The 16572-nt window shown below is 41.9% G+C and overlaps 1 protein-coding gene across 1 annotated transcript; it reads right to left on the bottom strand.

Annotated features, from left to right (window-relative positions):
* Positions 1–2869: 2869 nt before the first annotated feature.
* Positions 2870–5940, bottom strand: ASCL2 (achaete-scute family bHLH transcription factor 2). The gene is made up of 2 exons (XM_026706560.2): positions 4906–5940; positions 2870–3734 (listed from the first exon to the last, which is right to left on the bottom strand). The coding sequence occupies exon 1, from the start codon at positions 5671–5673 to the stop codon at positions 4915–4917; it is 759 nt and encodes a 252-aa protein (XP_026562345.1). The 5' UTR covers positions 5674–5940; the 3' UTR covers positions 2870–3734; positions 4906–4914.
* Positions 5941–16572: the final 10632 nt, after the last annotated feature.

Here is a 16572-nt window from a genome sequence, read left to right on the forward strand (position 1 = left end):
AGCAGTGGACAAGCTGCTAAAATGCAAAATAATGTGAGCTGCATAAGACCACAGCCACTAGTACAATTGCAATGCCTATACATGTCTAACATGAGCGAGAACATTTTATGCCCGAATTGGCCTGATCCGTCATCCTTGGATACACCATATCTAGTCTTAACATGATTTAAAATAAAACATGGTGTCAAGGTCTTCATCGACAACAATGGACGAACAACAACAACAACATGGAATTAAAAAAGAGCTACACCTCTACTTTTTCCCCGAAGGACAGGGAGGCTCAAGAAAATGACAATACATAAAAACTTTTCTTCATCCTATAATCCCCTTTCTGTTGGCTAAAGGCATTTTCTCTGCAATTTTTTTTCTCCCTGTCAGTTATAATAAAAGTCAGTAAAAGTAACAGCCATATTAATGAGTTGTTGCTGTTTGCTTTCAGCAAAGGCTGTGTTGTAAGACAACTTCCTGAGCAGGGTATTAGTAATTTTACTGGCACCGCTCAAAACTGTCTCCTCCTCCATCCTTGAGGTCTGCACATTGTCTACTCTCTATAACTGGGTTCACACTTTTCATTGAATATGCTGTAATTTGTTTGGTTGATTGAGCTTTAGTCAGTATATTATGACTGATAAGAGTCATGTTTCATGTCAATCCAATTTATTTAAAAAAATTCTTAATTGAAGTTTAATTGTAAATGTTAAACCATGACTTAGTATGAGTGAAACTAGTCCATGCATTGCATATGGTTGCAAATAACAGCCACTTGAAGAAAAAAGGCATACCATTAATCCATACGTTCTTAGGTAAATTCCATTTGAAAAGGGATGTCACAGGTCTGACTCTTGTTAGTATAGATAAAAGGTTGGTTCTGATTTCCAAAGCTTCCAACACTATATGTTGATGAGAGAGAAGTCCCATTGCCTCTTTCTCTCTTGCAAACATGCTTCCTTTTTATTGTATACTTGACCCATGGAATAAAGAATTACAGCTTTTTCTGTTCCTATCAGCAAAACTGATCAATGTCTGTCTTCTGTTTTATAGTAAAGATATTTCATAAATATTAAAAGAAAGCTTTTTGGACAGATGAACCAGTGAACCCAATAAATGTTTTCATTCAAGACTCAAAGACACGAAGGTTGGAGTCACACACATTGCACGCTAACAAAACCATCCAGCATTACAATTTGAACTACACGTGTTCAGCATACAGTAACTAAGTTTTTTTTAAAAAAAGCATTCCCTACTCCTCACATCATAATACACCACTACATTATTTTTATAAACATGAACCATCTATGTTTAGTGAAGTCCAGCTATTTAGGAAGATCCACTAATACCTTACTGAATATCCTCAAGCCCATGGGACATTTCCACAACTATTCTTATTTATGAATAACATAAATTAGTAAAAAGTTGGTGGCTAGAAAGGGAAGCACTTTTTTGAAGAAAAAAAAAAGCAAAAACCTGTGCTACTTTCTTATTCTGCACATAAAACAAGACTCGGATTTTTGTTTCCAAACAGAGGGATTTGCAGGATCAAAAACTTTCACCAAAACAACTAAGTCAGCATCACTGTCCTGATACAAACTCCACCCCTTTCATACATTACAATGTCCTAAAGCATAGACAGCAACTTTATTACAATGGTGCTGTTAAGTTTCCTTCTACCCTGGGGGGACACCTGCATTTCCAAACAACAAGTTATCTGTTAAAATGGTTTAGCAAACTCTCTTTTCCCATCAGGATTTTCTTTTAAGAACAATTTTATAAACTGAAAAGCGATTTTGAACTACTCAAAAGGAACGCAAAAGAAGATACTTGTCACACTGGGAATCCAGGCGTATCTTTGAAATAGTTCTAAATAATTTAAGGATATACTGGTATGTGGAACAGATAGTCACCAGTCCTTTGTGCTTTCCCCTTTAGGAATAAAGGAAATTCTGATATCCATGGTTAACCCATTTTAATACAACTTAACCTGAGCATACCACAACAGCAAAATAGCATATAACGCAACATAAAGTGATCACACCAGTCTTTAATTTATTGCCATCGAATACCACAACTATTACTTTGGCTGTTCTCTGTGGTTTAATTCAAAATGAAGAAAGATTATTTCATTCAGTTACAAACTAGATTCTGTTGTACCAAATGTTGATCACAGAAAGTAAACCCCAAGTTATTTTTCGTTAACCCAATGGCTTTGTTGTTTTTTAAAAAAATTAATCCCTTTATTATTTCTATAAATAACTCAAGGGGATGAACATACCTTAGTATTGTATTCCTTCCTATTTTCCCACAACAAAAACCCTCTGAGGCTAGTTGGGCTAAGAGTATGTCTGGGCCAAATCAGCCAGCCAGCAACTTTTACAGGTGTCTATTCTTGGATTCCTTTTGATAACTCAATGGATGAGATTACATTAGTTTGCTTTAGTCAGATTTTCAAGGCAATACATAATGGCCTGGTTCACCTATGCTGAGCCATAAATCATGATTCAAAAATTTCAAGAGCCTGATCCACATGTAACCCTTAAACCCAAACTAAGCAAATTAATGTTTAGTGTAATATCGCTACTAGTAGTTTAAATAATGTATGGAGAAATGAAAGAATCCATTCTATTGATAATATGAAGGTAGATATTTAAATCCTAGATTGTGAAAAAGCTATCATTTTCAGTAGTTTTACTTTGTCCCTCTGGTATGTGAAGTAATATTTTTTCCTTGTCAGCACTGAAAATACATAACAATATAAACAGTGTAGTTACCTATTCAGCAATTATATTAACTGAAATGTACAAAGTATTTCTCCATGGCCTTATCTTTCTCACAAACCCTGAAAACAGATGACATTTATGGAAACAGAAGCTATTATAAATAGATTTTATTTATAAAGTTGATTTACATAAAATAGGATACTCTTTAAAAACTGCATATATGCAAGTCAATAAATCTAGCAAGTGCATACAAAAATACCTTCAATACATTAAAAATAAAACTTCAGTTTTTTCTGTTTTTTTAGATAAATGAACCTTCACACCAGACCCAAAATAAACAAGCGAACAAAATCCTCAACACATTTAAGATAAACAGCTCTATGCTTCCTTAGTACAAAATGTTAAGAAATTTGTCTAGATTGGGTAAGTTCTCAAACTTTCTAGCTGATAGGGTTAATAAGCAATTTTCTATAAATCTTTCCTCTTGCATTAAGGAGACTTGCACAAAAATTAATCTTCATATTTGTTCCCATAGGCAGCTCAAGTTACACAAATAAAGTCTACTTCTGACGTTCAAACAGTCTCCTTCCCATTCAGAAAAAGGAAGCATCAAGTTTTAATTATTTCACCCCTGCCCTTATAAAGTCGACAGACATTATGTTGGAAGCCCAACAGATCTCCAGCTGCCACTAGATTCAGAGAAGCCTTTTCATTGGTCGTTCAAGAGTCAAGAGGGTACCATAAACTGCTGTACAACAGCAGATAAAAACTATGGCCCTTAGAATGTATTTACATAATTGCACTTTTTAAAAAAAAAGAATCAAAACCACCAGTCTTTTGTTTCATAAACAAACACCCAGAGATTGTGGTTAGAAAGATCTGACTGTCCAACATCCTTTGCAATGAGGCTTGAAGAGAGTAGGTGGATGTTAAATCAGGACATTCCTGGTGCTCTTCTGCTGCATAGGAGCCTGGGACAATGAGGTACTGAGGTTCTACAGTGTTGCTTTTTCAGTATTGCTAGAAAAGAAAACAGAAAAGCCATTAGGAACATGTGACTGACAGAAAAGATCCAAAGAGCTGCCCAAGGCTTTCCTTCCTGATCCCAAAGCCAGACTAATGGGAGCATTGTGCCCAACTATCAACCTCTGCTAAAGAAATTTATTGTCCCGCATGCCTACACATTCCAAGTACTGTTTGTCCATATGTCGTCTCAGTATCTACCCCTATTTCTATAGGGAGACCAGGTCTATAAATCTACCTTCCTTCTGCTTTCTTTCAGAGGATAGAAAGGGGAAACAATAGCAGCATTCTGATGAAAATTTCCTCTTGCCTAAGTCCCAACCAAATGAACAAAATCCCAAAGAAACTCATGGGCCTTGCCTACTCGATTGCTTAATCCCTCAACGTTCTATGTCAAGGTTGGTTTGTAAATATTAAGTACTGATTGTTATCCATGTTGTTTTTTTCCACCAGGAAACATCGGTGAACAAAAAGTTTGCCACTGGAAACTCAGAATGCAAAGCTGTTTCAGACTGTGCAATATTTTACTTGAGATCATCAAGAACAAAATTGATGTCATCCATTAGATGCAACGTTAAAGCCATTTTACACATTGTGGCCTCCCCCCACTTCAACCCTCAGAAATAGAAGAACACTCCAACGTAACAGAGTCATGAGCTCTCCTGTTCTCTAAGCCCGCTGACCCAGTAACCTTTTTGCATTCGAAAGGACTTTCGTTTTGCAAAGTTGGGACGAGAGGTGCTTGCAGGGGAGCCAAGTAATTGCAGAGACGTTCAAGAGACATATTAGCACTCTTGTCTGGGACTAGCCGGATGCTATTCCTAAATCTTGGCCGAGCAGAATTCTCATCAGCGTTTGTGGTTTTCAAATCGGCGACGCTCCCTTTCAATTGCATCTGCCCGGGTGGGTCTCGCGCGCGCAACGCCATCCCAAAAACCCAGCCCCAAAGGAAGCTTAGATCACCTTGGCTCTCTCTCTCTCTTTTTAATTAACCAGAATGCATTACGTGCTTCCATGGAATTCCCTGCTCTGCCCCCCCAAAAAAAAGTTTTGCAATGGGATATAAAACTATAATGCAGGAGGAAGGTTCTAGGAAGGTCCAAAATAAATAAAGAAATAAGCGCAATCCTAGCGCGCTTCCTCAGAAATCAGCTGGCCGGCGCCTTACCATTCCAGCTCAGCAGCTCCCGAACCAACTGGTGAAATCGAGTAGCTCTTGTTCCTCCGGGCTGAGCGCCCCCTCGTAGCCACTCTCGTCCGACGAATAAGCCGAGTGCGGAGAGCCCGGCACAGAACTGCCCTCGCGGCCGTCAAAAGAGGGCGAAGTGGAGGAATACGAGCTGCTGCCGCTGCCAGCGCAAGCAGCGGAGGCAGCGTCACGGCCGGCCGGCAGGAGACCGTCCTGGAAGGCGGCGCTGACGGCGTCGTGCTCGTCCAACAACTGTTGCAAGGCTCGGATGTATTCCACGGCGGAGCGGAGGGTCTCCACTTTGCTCATCTTCTTGGCGGCGGCGCCGTTGGGCACATGCTGGCGCAAGGTCTGGAAGCCCAGGTTCACCAGCTTGACGCGGTTCCTCTCCCGCTCATTGCGCCGAGCCACAGCGGCCGCGCCGCCGCTGCCGCCGCTTTGCTGGGCTGTCAAACCCGGGAAGGCTAAGCGCCTCTTGCAGCGCAGCAGCTCCGGCGAGCTGGAGCGCCGCTTGGAGCCTTTGCAGCGCGTGGCCGAGTTGGACTGCAGAACCTGGCCGGGACAGCCCGTGGCAGCACCCCACGGTTGGGGCATCCCGGATGAAGAGGAACCCGCGCTCTGTCCTGCTTGCACCTTGATCCCCAAAGATCCGCCGCCGCCGCTGCTGTTGTAACCGTGCAGCGAGTAACTTTTGCAAACCGCGTGGGCTGTTGGTTGCATGGTTGTTCCTAGAGCCCCGCTGTTCATCTTGGGGCATTTACCCCGGTGTTGGTCTTCGGGTAGATGCAGTTTGCGAAAAGCCCGATTTTGCTGCCCAAAATCAGTGGCCGTAAAAAAAATAAAAATAAAAAAGAATTGAAAAATGGGTACTCTGCTTCTTAAGATGTTAAAGTTGAACGCGCAACCTGCGCAAGGACTCCTAGCTGCGCTTCGGAGAAACGCGGGTTCTTTTCTCCTTCCTTGCAGGCTTGTTCCTTGCGCTCTGTCAAGGCGCCTCTGCTGCGAGGTCCTCGCTGCTCCGGCCCCTTATCAACACGCGCTGCTGCTTGCGCCGCTCGCGGGCCCCCGGGAGCAGCACGCGACGCGCCGTGCGCCCCACACACAAACACACACTCACACACAAAATCCCCGCCGCCCGCTTGGCTCCCTAGCCGCCTCCCACCCAATGGGAAGCTCGCTTGGCAACTTCGTACGCCCGGCGCGTGGCTCTGGCGGAGGTTCCATAAACAATCCCTCTTCCTTGCGAGGAGCACGCGCTCCAGCTCATTTGCATCCCAATGCAACCTGGTCGGGGTCTGGGCGTGCTTCTTGCCTGCATTCTAGCACCTGAAAAGTTGTGTTTTGGGAAGGAAAGCAAGCTCTGCTTTGCTCCCGATCGTGGCTTTTTGCCACAAGACCTTTAAACGTTCTTCCCTAATACTCTTAAATTCGGCTCTTCGGGTTGCATTTCAAAGAGAGAAGCATAGAATAATCCTGGCTGCGGATCCATCCGCAAAGCTGCCTTTTTTTGAAAAGGCTGAGTCATTTCAACCCCATTGTCCACTTTGAGTGATAGAATCCCAATGCATGTGAAGTAGATGCCATTATTCAAGTGAACAAGAGGTTAGATCACACACAGGGTCCCTTTTCCAAATCTTCATATACTCAGTACAATGGATTGGAGGACTCTGGATATATGGGGAGGTTGGGGAGGAACTCTCTTCCTGCACCTGGGAGGCTGGCTCTTCTAGATGCCCAAATTGTGCAGATCTAATCTGATATGTTCACCTGAATGGACAAAAACTGTATGGACACTTGGGAGAGAATTTGGGAGAGAATTTACTCATAAACCCATAGCTTTGGAAAGGGAATATCCTTGGAAACCCATAGCCTTGGAAACTCATAGCCTTGGAAAGGGAATTTAGGCTACCAAAGCCAACCTCCTGCTCAGTATGGGAATGTAAATTAAAGCATCTTTCATAGGTAAATATTTGGTGGTGGAGAGAGGCAGGTTACAAGTTTTAGCATACTAGCCTAGTCCTCTTTGTGTCCGTATAGACCTGACTCTCAAGATTTCCCCAAATCCACTTCAAATGACTGAACTTGAAAGTGCATATAAAGAAAAAGTTTCATATTTTGGGGGTAGTATACACACTCCAAGAAAGGCAAGGAGGTTATTAGGAAGAATAAAAAGTATTGGGACCAAAACTAGTGAACTTTCAAACTGAAACAAAGGAGGGATGAAATTATCTGGGAACCAGAGGTGGTATTCAGCAGGTTCTGACCAGTTCTGGAGAACCAGTAGTGGAAATTTTCAGTAGTTCAGAGAACCGGCAAATACCACCTCTGACTGGAGATTTTACAGTATCCTTCCCCTGTCACTCCCACCAAGCCGCGCCCACAGAACCAGTAGTAAAAAAAAATGTGAATCCCACCATTGCTGGGGACATCAAAATAATTTTGCACCTGCTACCACATCCATCTTTGTGCCACAATATTGACAGAATACATGCATGTTCTGAATCGGATCACTTTATCTGCCATCTGATCTGTTGGGACTGCAGGTTTGCACCCTGGGGTCCTTTCTCTGACATTATAGGAATTAGGAAAGGCCATATGCATGCAGGAAGAATGGCCTGCAGCTGAGATATAAGGCCACTGCAACCTTTAGCACTTTCACACCATACATAAATTTGTTGCAAGTGAAGTAATTTTGAGAAACCCCTTTCTAAGACTCAGCCCCTTCCTCCAGCTTCAGAATTGTTTTGCCCACACAGATTGGAGCATCTTCAAACAACAGGACTTCGAGTTATACACAGAGACTGTGCTTTTCTACATGAAGACCTGTGTAGAAAATGTCACTGTGGACATACAGACCTTCCCAAACAGGAAACCCTGGATGACCAGAGAAGTCCAGACTCTGATCAGGGCCTGTGACCTGGCTTTCAGAGCAGGTGACACCTCACAGTAAAGCACTGCCAGAGCTGAGCTGAGAAGGGGCATCAAACATGCTAAGGAGGAAGGTCAAGGGCTATTTTACTGACAGTGGCCCATGGCAGATGTGGAGGGGGATACAGGCCCTGACCAACTGTAAAGGCCAGGGCCCAACAAACAGCGAGAGCAGGAGCACTCTGGCAGAGGAGCTAAACAGCTTTTTCGCACACTTTGAGACCACCAAGAACCTGGACATACTGCCTCACGAGGACCACGACACTGCACCTCTTTCTCTTCAGGTGCATGAGGTGAGAAAAACACTGAGAGCAGTAAATCCCAGGAAAGCTGCTGGGCCTGATGGCATTCCTGGTGCAGTAGTTAAAGCGTGTGTTGACCAGTTGGCAGAAATACTTACAGAGTTGTTCAATCTATCTTTAACACATGCCATCATCCCACAATGCCTGAAGGCTGCAACCATCATTCCTGTCCCCCCAAAAAACAAATATAAACACTCTCAATGACTACAGGCCCATAGCGTTAACAAGCTCCATTATGAAGGTTTTTGAGCAACTAGTTTCACAGCACATCAGAGGCTGCCTCCCACCCTCCTTTGATCAACATCAGTTTGCTTATAGAGCAAACCGATCTACAGAGGATGCTGTGGCCATCACACTTCATAGAGCGCTGAGTCATCTGGAGAACAAACAGAGCTATGTGAGGATGCTCTTTGTGGACAACAGCTCTGCGTTTAACACCATCATCCCAGATATACTAGTAACCAAACTGTATAATCTGCAGGTTCCCATCCGCACATGCTCCTGGATTAAGAAGTTTTTGACAAACAGACCACTGTCTGTTAGACTTGGCCCTCACCTTTCTTCCACTATTACACCCAGTACTGGTTCCCCTCAGGGTTGTGTCTTGAGCCCCCTGCTATATGCCTTGTACACCTCTGACCGCTCACCAAGCCACGCAACAAACACCATCATAAAGTTTGCGGACGACACAACTGTGATTGGTCTCATCTCCGGAGAGGATGAGACGGCATATAGGGCAGAAGTAGAGAACCTGTCTATCTGGTGTTCACAGAACAATCTGTCACTGAATGTCCAAAAAACCAAAGAACTTATTATGGACTTCAGGAAACATGGACAAGACCACACCCCACTCATCATCAACGGAGAATGAGTGGAAACTGTCCCTACGATCAGATTCCTTGGCATCCATATTTCAGCTGATATCTCCTGGTTCCCTAATACCAAGGCCATAGTGAAGAAGGCACAGCAGCGGCTGCACTTCCTGCAGGTTCTCAGGAAGAACAATCTGGATAAGAAGCTGTTGCTGGCTTTATATAAAGCCTCTGTGGAGAGCACTCTGACATACTGTCTGGGTGCGTGATATGCAGCTGAGGACAGGAAAACTGTACAGAGGGTGATAAACACAGCTGAAAAGATCATTGGTTGCCCTCTGCCCTCCCTGGAAGACTTAGCCAGGTCCTGCTGCCAAAGCAGAATCAAGGCCATCATAGAAGACCCCTCACATCCTGGCAATTATCTTTTTGACCTGCTGCCGTCTGGATGGCGTTTTAGGTCAATAAAATCCCACACCACTAGACTAACAAATAGTTTCTTTCCCTGGGCCATCCGAACCGCAAATAAACACAAAGCCACTACCTTATTAAGGTGTGAAAAGATGTGAAATCTCAATACCCCATTCAGATGTATAATAACATATTACAGTACAATCCATCTCTTGTGCATTATACTCGGCTAAGCGTTGCAGTCAGTGTTGGATGTATATTTTGTGTATATTCGTAGATATTGTACTCTCAAATTGCAAATGGAGACGTGGGTACTCTATTTTTCTTATCTTCATTTTTAAGTGCTTTGGTTTCATTGTATTGCGAACAGTTGCTGGGGTGCATCCACAGTTTCGTTGTACAATGACAATAAAGTTCTTCTTCTCTTCTTCTTCTCAGTTCAACCCCAGTAGTGGTTTGGTGTTCTGTCTGAGGTGTGCTAATCAAGGTCTCCAGTTGGTGAACGCTCTTTTTTCTCTTTTGTGTGCCATTTGGGCCCCTCAAAAAGAGAAAAAAAACCCAGTCACTTTCCTTTCAATGGGCAGGTTGAGGAAATGGGGTTTCCATTGACAGACATTTTCTATTATTTTTATTGATGATTCCCTTTTTTTATCTAGCATAGACCAGAGGAAAAGAAAAAGAATTAGAAAGAGCAGAGGTGGTGCAGTGGTTAGAATGCAGTACTGCAGGCTATTTCTGCTGACTGCAATTTGGCAGTTCAATTTTCACTAGGCTCCAGGTTGACTCTGCCTTCCATCCTTCCAAGGTGGGTAATCCAGTTTGTTGGTGGCAAGAGGCTGATTCTGTAAACTGCTTGGAGAGGGCTGTAAAGCGGCATATAAGTCTAACTGCTATCGCGAATGCTATTTGAGCATTCTCCTGTCATTTAGTTAGGGAGAGAAAGAGGTAGAAGCCCTGTCAATTTCACAAAAAGAAAGGGAAGAAGGTCTAGTTTCATGTCTACCAATGAAACTCTCTTTTAAAAAAATTATACCCACTTGGTCTGGAAAGGGAAATTGGCAAAAATGTTGTCAATTTCACACTTTTAAAAAAAATCATGAAAAAACATGTTTTAAAAAAACCTCTTAGAACTGTTTTTGATTTTTAATGTTTTAAATATTTTCTTTTTTTAAAAAAGGCAAGTGTTAGGAATAACATAGGTTGTTTGGGTAAAAAATATATATATAAACTATGATAGTAAGTTTAAGTGTGTGTCACTTTAAACTGCAAAGCATGTAATTTTGGGTGCGGTGTGAAACCGCCATAAGAGGGAGGAAGAGAACCTGACGATTCCTGACGATTGATGGTTTGATGGTTTGATGGTTTGCTAACTGCGTGTTTTTCCCTACTGCTGAGTTGCTGAAGGAAGAGAGGAGTTTTGACTTTTTCATATCTCTACTGCAAGGAGATATATTACTGGACTGATATTTGTAAGTTTACTGACCTCTCTTTTTCGACACTGGAATTTGCAACTGAATAATCCCCGGACGGACTGAACTAGTGAATGATATATGGACTGTTTTGACTATGCTAAAACTATTACTGGAATAAACTATTTAACTAGCACAGTGTATCTGTTTTACTGAGTGTAAGCTACAAAAACGTTTATCTCACATATTTTGCCTGCCTGCCTGCCTGACTGACTGCCGTGCAGATTCTGCTAGGGTGTATCCCTAACAGCAAGCATTGCATTGGTGATCAGAACAAGAGTACAGAAAGCATGAAGTAGAGGTTAAAGGTCAGCATGACCTTTATAAACTAACACCATCACTTCCGACCAATGTATTTGATAAGGGTTGTAGGAAAAAAACTGTTTTATTTAAACAATATTTACATTACATTTACAGGGTTTGATTTTTGGATAGATGAGTGTAAAATAGTGGCCTTCCCTTCTAATGTTTTCATATTGCCTTGATCATTTATACCACATTGCCAACTCCTGTTGGCATGAGTCTTTTTTTGAACTGGAAGCTGGATATAAATTTGAGTATATAATTAAATAAATAATGCACTTGATATGCTTGGACTCTGCCATTGAAACAAACTAGACATGACTTCACAGATTGCCCTTTCATTTAATACTATTTTCAAAAAATCATACTTTCATGGTTGGATCCATTTGCAACTCAAAAATATGTGCCCCCTTGGGTTTTCTTGAGAAATGTTTTGTCAAAGGAAGTTTGGTGGGGAATGAGAGAGAGAGAGAGACAGAGGAAGGAACAGAAGAAAGACTTGTGACACATATTTTCTATAATATATAACATAATTGTTATACAGGTAGTCCTCGACTTACAACAGCTCTTTAAAGTTACAACAGCACTGGAAAAAGTGTCTTATGACCATTTTTCACATGACCATTGCAGCATTCCCCTGGGCATATGATCAAAATTCAGATATTTGGCAACTGACTCTCATTTATGATAGTTGCAATGTCCGGGGATCATGTGATCACCTTTGTGCGACCACGTGACAAAAGCAAAATCAATAGGGAAGCCAGATTCACTTTAACAGCTGTGTGACTAACTTAACAACTGTGGCTAGAAAAGTCATAAAATGGAGCAAAGATGCATTTAACAGCCGTCTCGCTTTAACATAAAATTTTGGGGTCAGTTGTGGTTGTAAGTCAAGGGTGTTAGAAGTTAAAACCCACCCCTCTCCTAGGAAAATGAAATATTTTAGGATATACTAAAAGGGCATAACGTTTCCCCTAAAAGAGAAGTAGAAACTCAGAAGCAGAAACTTACCTCAGAAGCAGATGCTCACCCCCACCTTTGTTAGTGGGCGGGCCATTAAGGCCTGGGTCAGAGTATTCTACATAACACAGGCCTCTACCCACCTCACCACTTGGCCTGCAAAGATTGCATCAGCCAGCACTCAGGTGAAGCCATGTGGTCCAGACAAGGTCTACAAAGTTAGCTAAGACCCCCACCCCTGGGAGTCTGATAGCCAATGGGATACATTTCTTACACAGGAACAGGAAACACTAAGGTGGGACCTAACAGAGGGCATAAAACTCAGGGACTCTCAGCATCTCTTCCCTTTTCTTCTTTTCCTTCACACAACATTTTGAAACATGTGACCATCCTTTTCACTTTGGAGCTCCAAGCCATGTCGTCCTGTCCACCATTAAACCATCTTTCCAAGCAGTCACCATGTTTCCAGTGTTTTTCTTCCCCACTTGGAACTGAACCCAGAGGGATATTTCTTCCAACAATAAGAAAAGAAACAAAGGTGGACACCATGTTAAAAATACTGTTGACTGCATCAACATCATTCTCAAGTATATCCCACCCCACTTCTCTTCTGTTTTAAAAGAAAAAGAGGCATGAAAAAGAGGAGTCACCTGTTTTCCTGGGCTCATTTTCTTTTTACAAGAGGAAACACAGTAGAACCTTGTCTACTTGTTCTTTGCAAACATTGTAAATTCTCAGTGTTACTTACTGCATGGTCTAGATTTGTTTATACAATAACAAACCCTCCGTGCAACATTTATTTAATTGCATACTCAGCTCTTTCATCAACTTAGGGCCGAGTTACAGTTTTAAAGGAATAATCAAAAGAATGTTTAAATACCATTTGTTGCCAAAATAGACTGCTTTGTGTTGTAGAGTTTAAATAAATGTTCGAGATCAGGCTAAAGGAAGAAAGGGGGAAAATATCTCCACAGTTTTGTCTATGGCTTCACTTGTTTAATCTGGATTGGAACTGATACTGTGCCAAACTCAATTTTCCAATCACCTGATTTCCCCCTCACCCACATAGAGACATATGTCTTTCTATGTCATCCCTAAATGGCTGTACCATGTTGTTTTTTAAGGATTTTTACTTGATATTTTTGTATTTATTCCCGAAGGTTGGATGAGGGTAGTCAGTGGTGGTATTCTACCAGTTCGGCCCGGTTCAGCCAAATCAGTAGCTCCGAGGATTATCTGTGAGCAAACAGGTTCGTTCCAACGATCAGCTGCTGGGCCGACCATCCGCCCTGGCTCTATTCTTACCTTTATTTCCTGGTTTTCAAGCTCAGCTGCTTCGTGCGACATAGCGAATTGCCACACATCAACTGTTTTACACACAGGGCTTGCAGCAGGAGGTGCACGCGTACAAAGCACACACTCACGCCGAACCAGTAGGAAGCATTCTTGAAACCCACCACTGAGGGTGCTGTTGTTTTTTCCATATTCCAGGCTTTTAAATCCCTTTGCATTATGTATGGCTGCTCTCACTTCATCTCAAAAATGCCACAGAAGTAGTTCCCCTATCGCAGTGGTGCCTAACCTTTTTTGGCTCCCATGATGAAAATTGGGCTCGTGTGTCAGCACCCAGAAGGCAATGCACGCTGTCCCCCCCCACCCCCTGTGCATGCGCGCTGCCCCCCTGCCTCCTGTGCATACGTGCACCTCTCCTGCACACCCCCACCTCCTTTGCATGTGCACCAGATACCCGACAATCAGCTGTCGGTTGGGCAGCATGTGCGCATGCACAGTGGGGCTCTTCAGGGCAACCTCTTACATGCCAGCAGAAGTGGCTCTGCATGCCACTTCCGGCATGCGTGCCATAGGTTTGCCATCATGGCCCTATTGTCTTCCTTCAGAATGTAATTGATGTGGGAGAAGCCAAGGAAGATGTTGAAGGTTATGGGGCAGCATTGTGGCCTCTGTAGGAAGTCCTCAACTGATGATGACAATTGAGCTGTTGTTTTTTTTGTTGCTAAGTGAAACATGTGTTAGGTGAGCTTTGCCCCATTTTACAAAATGTTTTGTCACAGTTGCTAAGTGAATCACTGCAATTGTTAAATCAGTAACACAGTTGTTAATTGAATTTGGCTTCCCCATTGACTTTGTTTGTCAGAAGGTCGCAGAAGGGGATCACATGAGCCTGGGACACTGCAACCGACCTAAATATGAGACAGTTGCCAAGTGTCTGAATTTTGATCATATGACGGTCAGCGTTCCAGCGTTCTAACTTAGAGCTACTTAATTGAAATCACACACACCCTTCCACTCTCCCAGGCTATGTGGCAGCGTGTAATATGGCTTCCAAAGCTGACAATGACCAGGGAAATGCTGCAATGGTCATAAGTATGAAAAATGGTCCTAAGTCACTTGTTTCAATGTTGTTGTAACTTTGAACTGTCACTAAATGAATAGTTGTAGATTGAGGACTACCTATGTAGACATATATGAATCTAAATAAAAGTTTGCATGCCACCTACTTCAGCCAACTCAATTGTGGTTTACAGGAATACAGTTGTTAAAAATTAAAAACAATACCCCATTTTAACTGTCAAATTAAAAGTAGTTCTGTGATAACAATAGCATAGCACTTAGACCTATCTACCGCTTCATGGTGCTTTACAGCCCTCTCTTAGCTAAACAGAGTCAGCATATTGCCCCTCAACAATCTGGGTCCTCATTTTACCCACCTCGGAAGGATGGAAGGCTGAGTCAACCTTGAATCTTGTAAGATTTGAACTGCCAAATTGCAGGCAGCCGGCAGGCAACAGAAGTAGCCTGCAGTACTGCACTCTAACCACTGCGCCACCACAGCTCATGATCAACCCAAATGCTCTGTGAAATAAACAGGTTAAAGAAACCTCATTCAAATTGTTGTAAGAAGTAGTTGTTCCAGAGTATTGGGGAAGCCCTAGATGAATATCCTTGGGTCCTGATCACTTAACTCCCATGGGCGGGAGACCTTCAGCACCCACCTCATTCAGAACAGTCAAAGCTTGCCAAGATAAATTATTGTGTCTGGTAAGTACCTGGCAGTTCAGTTGTATATGGCTATATTGGTGATAAAAAGCACTTTGATCCAGAAACAAATTGATAACTAGGGTAACAACTACAGTACCGCTGCAACTTTGCCCGTAGTTACTAGACAGTCTGCCACATCTTGGACCGTGAGTAGCTGTTGTCCTCAAATTTGAAGTAGCCATGTAGTATTTTCTGAACAGGTACTCTTTTTCAACATCAATCAATGGGAAATATAGAAAGCATTATAGAGATGCTGCCTACGGAAAGGAAAGGTTTTGTGGTCTTGAAACTTTATTTATAAAAATGTGATGCTTTAAAATGCCAATAAACCTATCACTTGTTTTTTAATAGAGCTGCATAACTTTTGCTAAAGAATAATAGAATGATCTAAATTAATAATCCAATGATCTAAGTGCTAGAGCTCACTATAACTACATAGCCAAAAAGGCATTAAGAGTTGTTAACCTAATCTTATGTAGCTTTTTCTCCGGTAATATTACACTACTAACTAGAGCATACAAAACATTTGCTAGACCAATACTTGGATACAGCTCATCAGTCTGGAACCCATATCATGTGTCTGATATTAACACAATTGAAAAAGTCCAGAAATATTTCGCAAGAAGAGTTCTCCACTCCTTTACTCGTTGCAGAATACCTTATGCCACTAGACTCAAAATTCTAGACCTAGAAAACCTAGAACTACGCTGCCTTCGGTCCAATCTAAGTATAGTATATAAAATTATATATAGCAATGTCCTATCTGTCAATGAATACTTCAGCTTCAACCATAACAATACAAGAGCACACAATAGATACAAACTCAAGGTTAATCGCACCAAACTTGATTGCAGGAAATACGACTTCAGCAACAGAGTGGTCAATGTCTGGAATACTCTACCTGACTCTGTGGCTTCTTCCCCAAACCCCAAAAACTTTAACCTTAGACTTTCTACTATTGATCTCACCCCTTTCCCAAGAGGTCTGTAGGGAGTTTGCATAAGTGCACCAACCTGCCTACCGTTCCTGTCCTATTGTTTCTTTTATTTTTCTTATATGTATCCATGTATTCATAATTATGTTTTTACTTATACCTATTATCTTGTAAGCAATTGACAAACCAAATAAAATAAAATAAAATATAATAAAATAAAATAAAATAAAATAAAATAAAATAAAATAAAATAAAATAAAATGAATATCAGAATAAAATAGTTTCTGAATTCTTTCTAAGTTCTTCAGCTTCCAACCAAAGAATTATAAAACTTAGATGTAGCTTTTCCTTTATTCTTTTACAACCCAATGTTCAACTTCTATACAGCCATTCAGCCAGCTCTATAAAGGAAAGGAGGGGCAGAAAGAAGGGGAGGAAAAAATAAGAGAAAATAAAAGGGTAGAAAT

The sequence above is a fragment of the Pseudonaja textilis genome, chromosome 1, assembly GCF_049901715.1.
Source record: "Pseudonaja textilis isolate UNSWEBS1 chromosome 1, rPseTex1.2, whole genome shotgun sequence".
Lineage (NCBI taxonomy): Eukaryota > Metazoa > Chordata > Lepidosauria > Squamata > Elapidae > Pseudonaja > Pseudonaja textilis.

Coding starts and splice junctions, on each gene's coding strand:
- ASCL2 (XM_026706560.2), bottom strand. CDS start 5,673: ATGAACAGCGGGGCTCTAGGAACAACCATGCAACCAACAGCCCACGCG.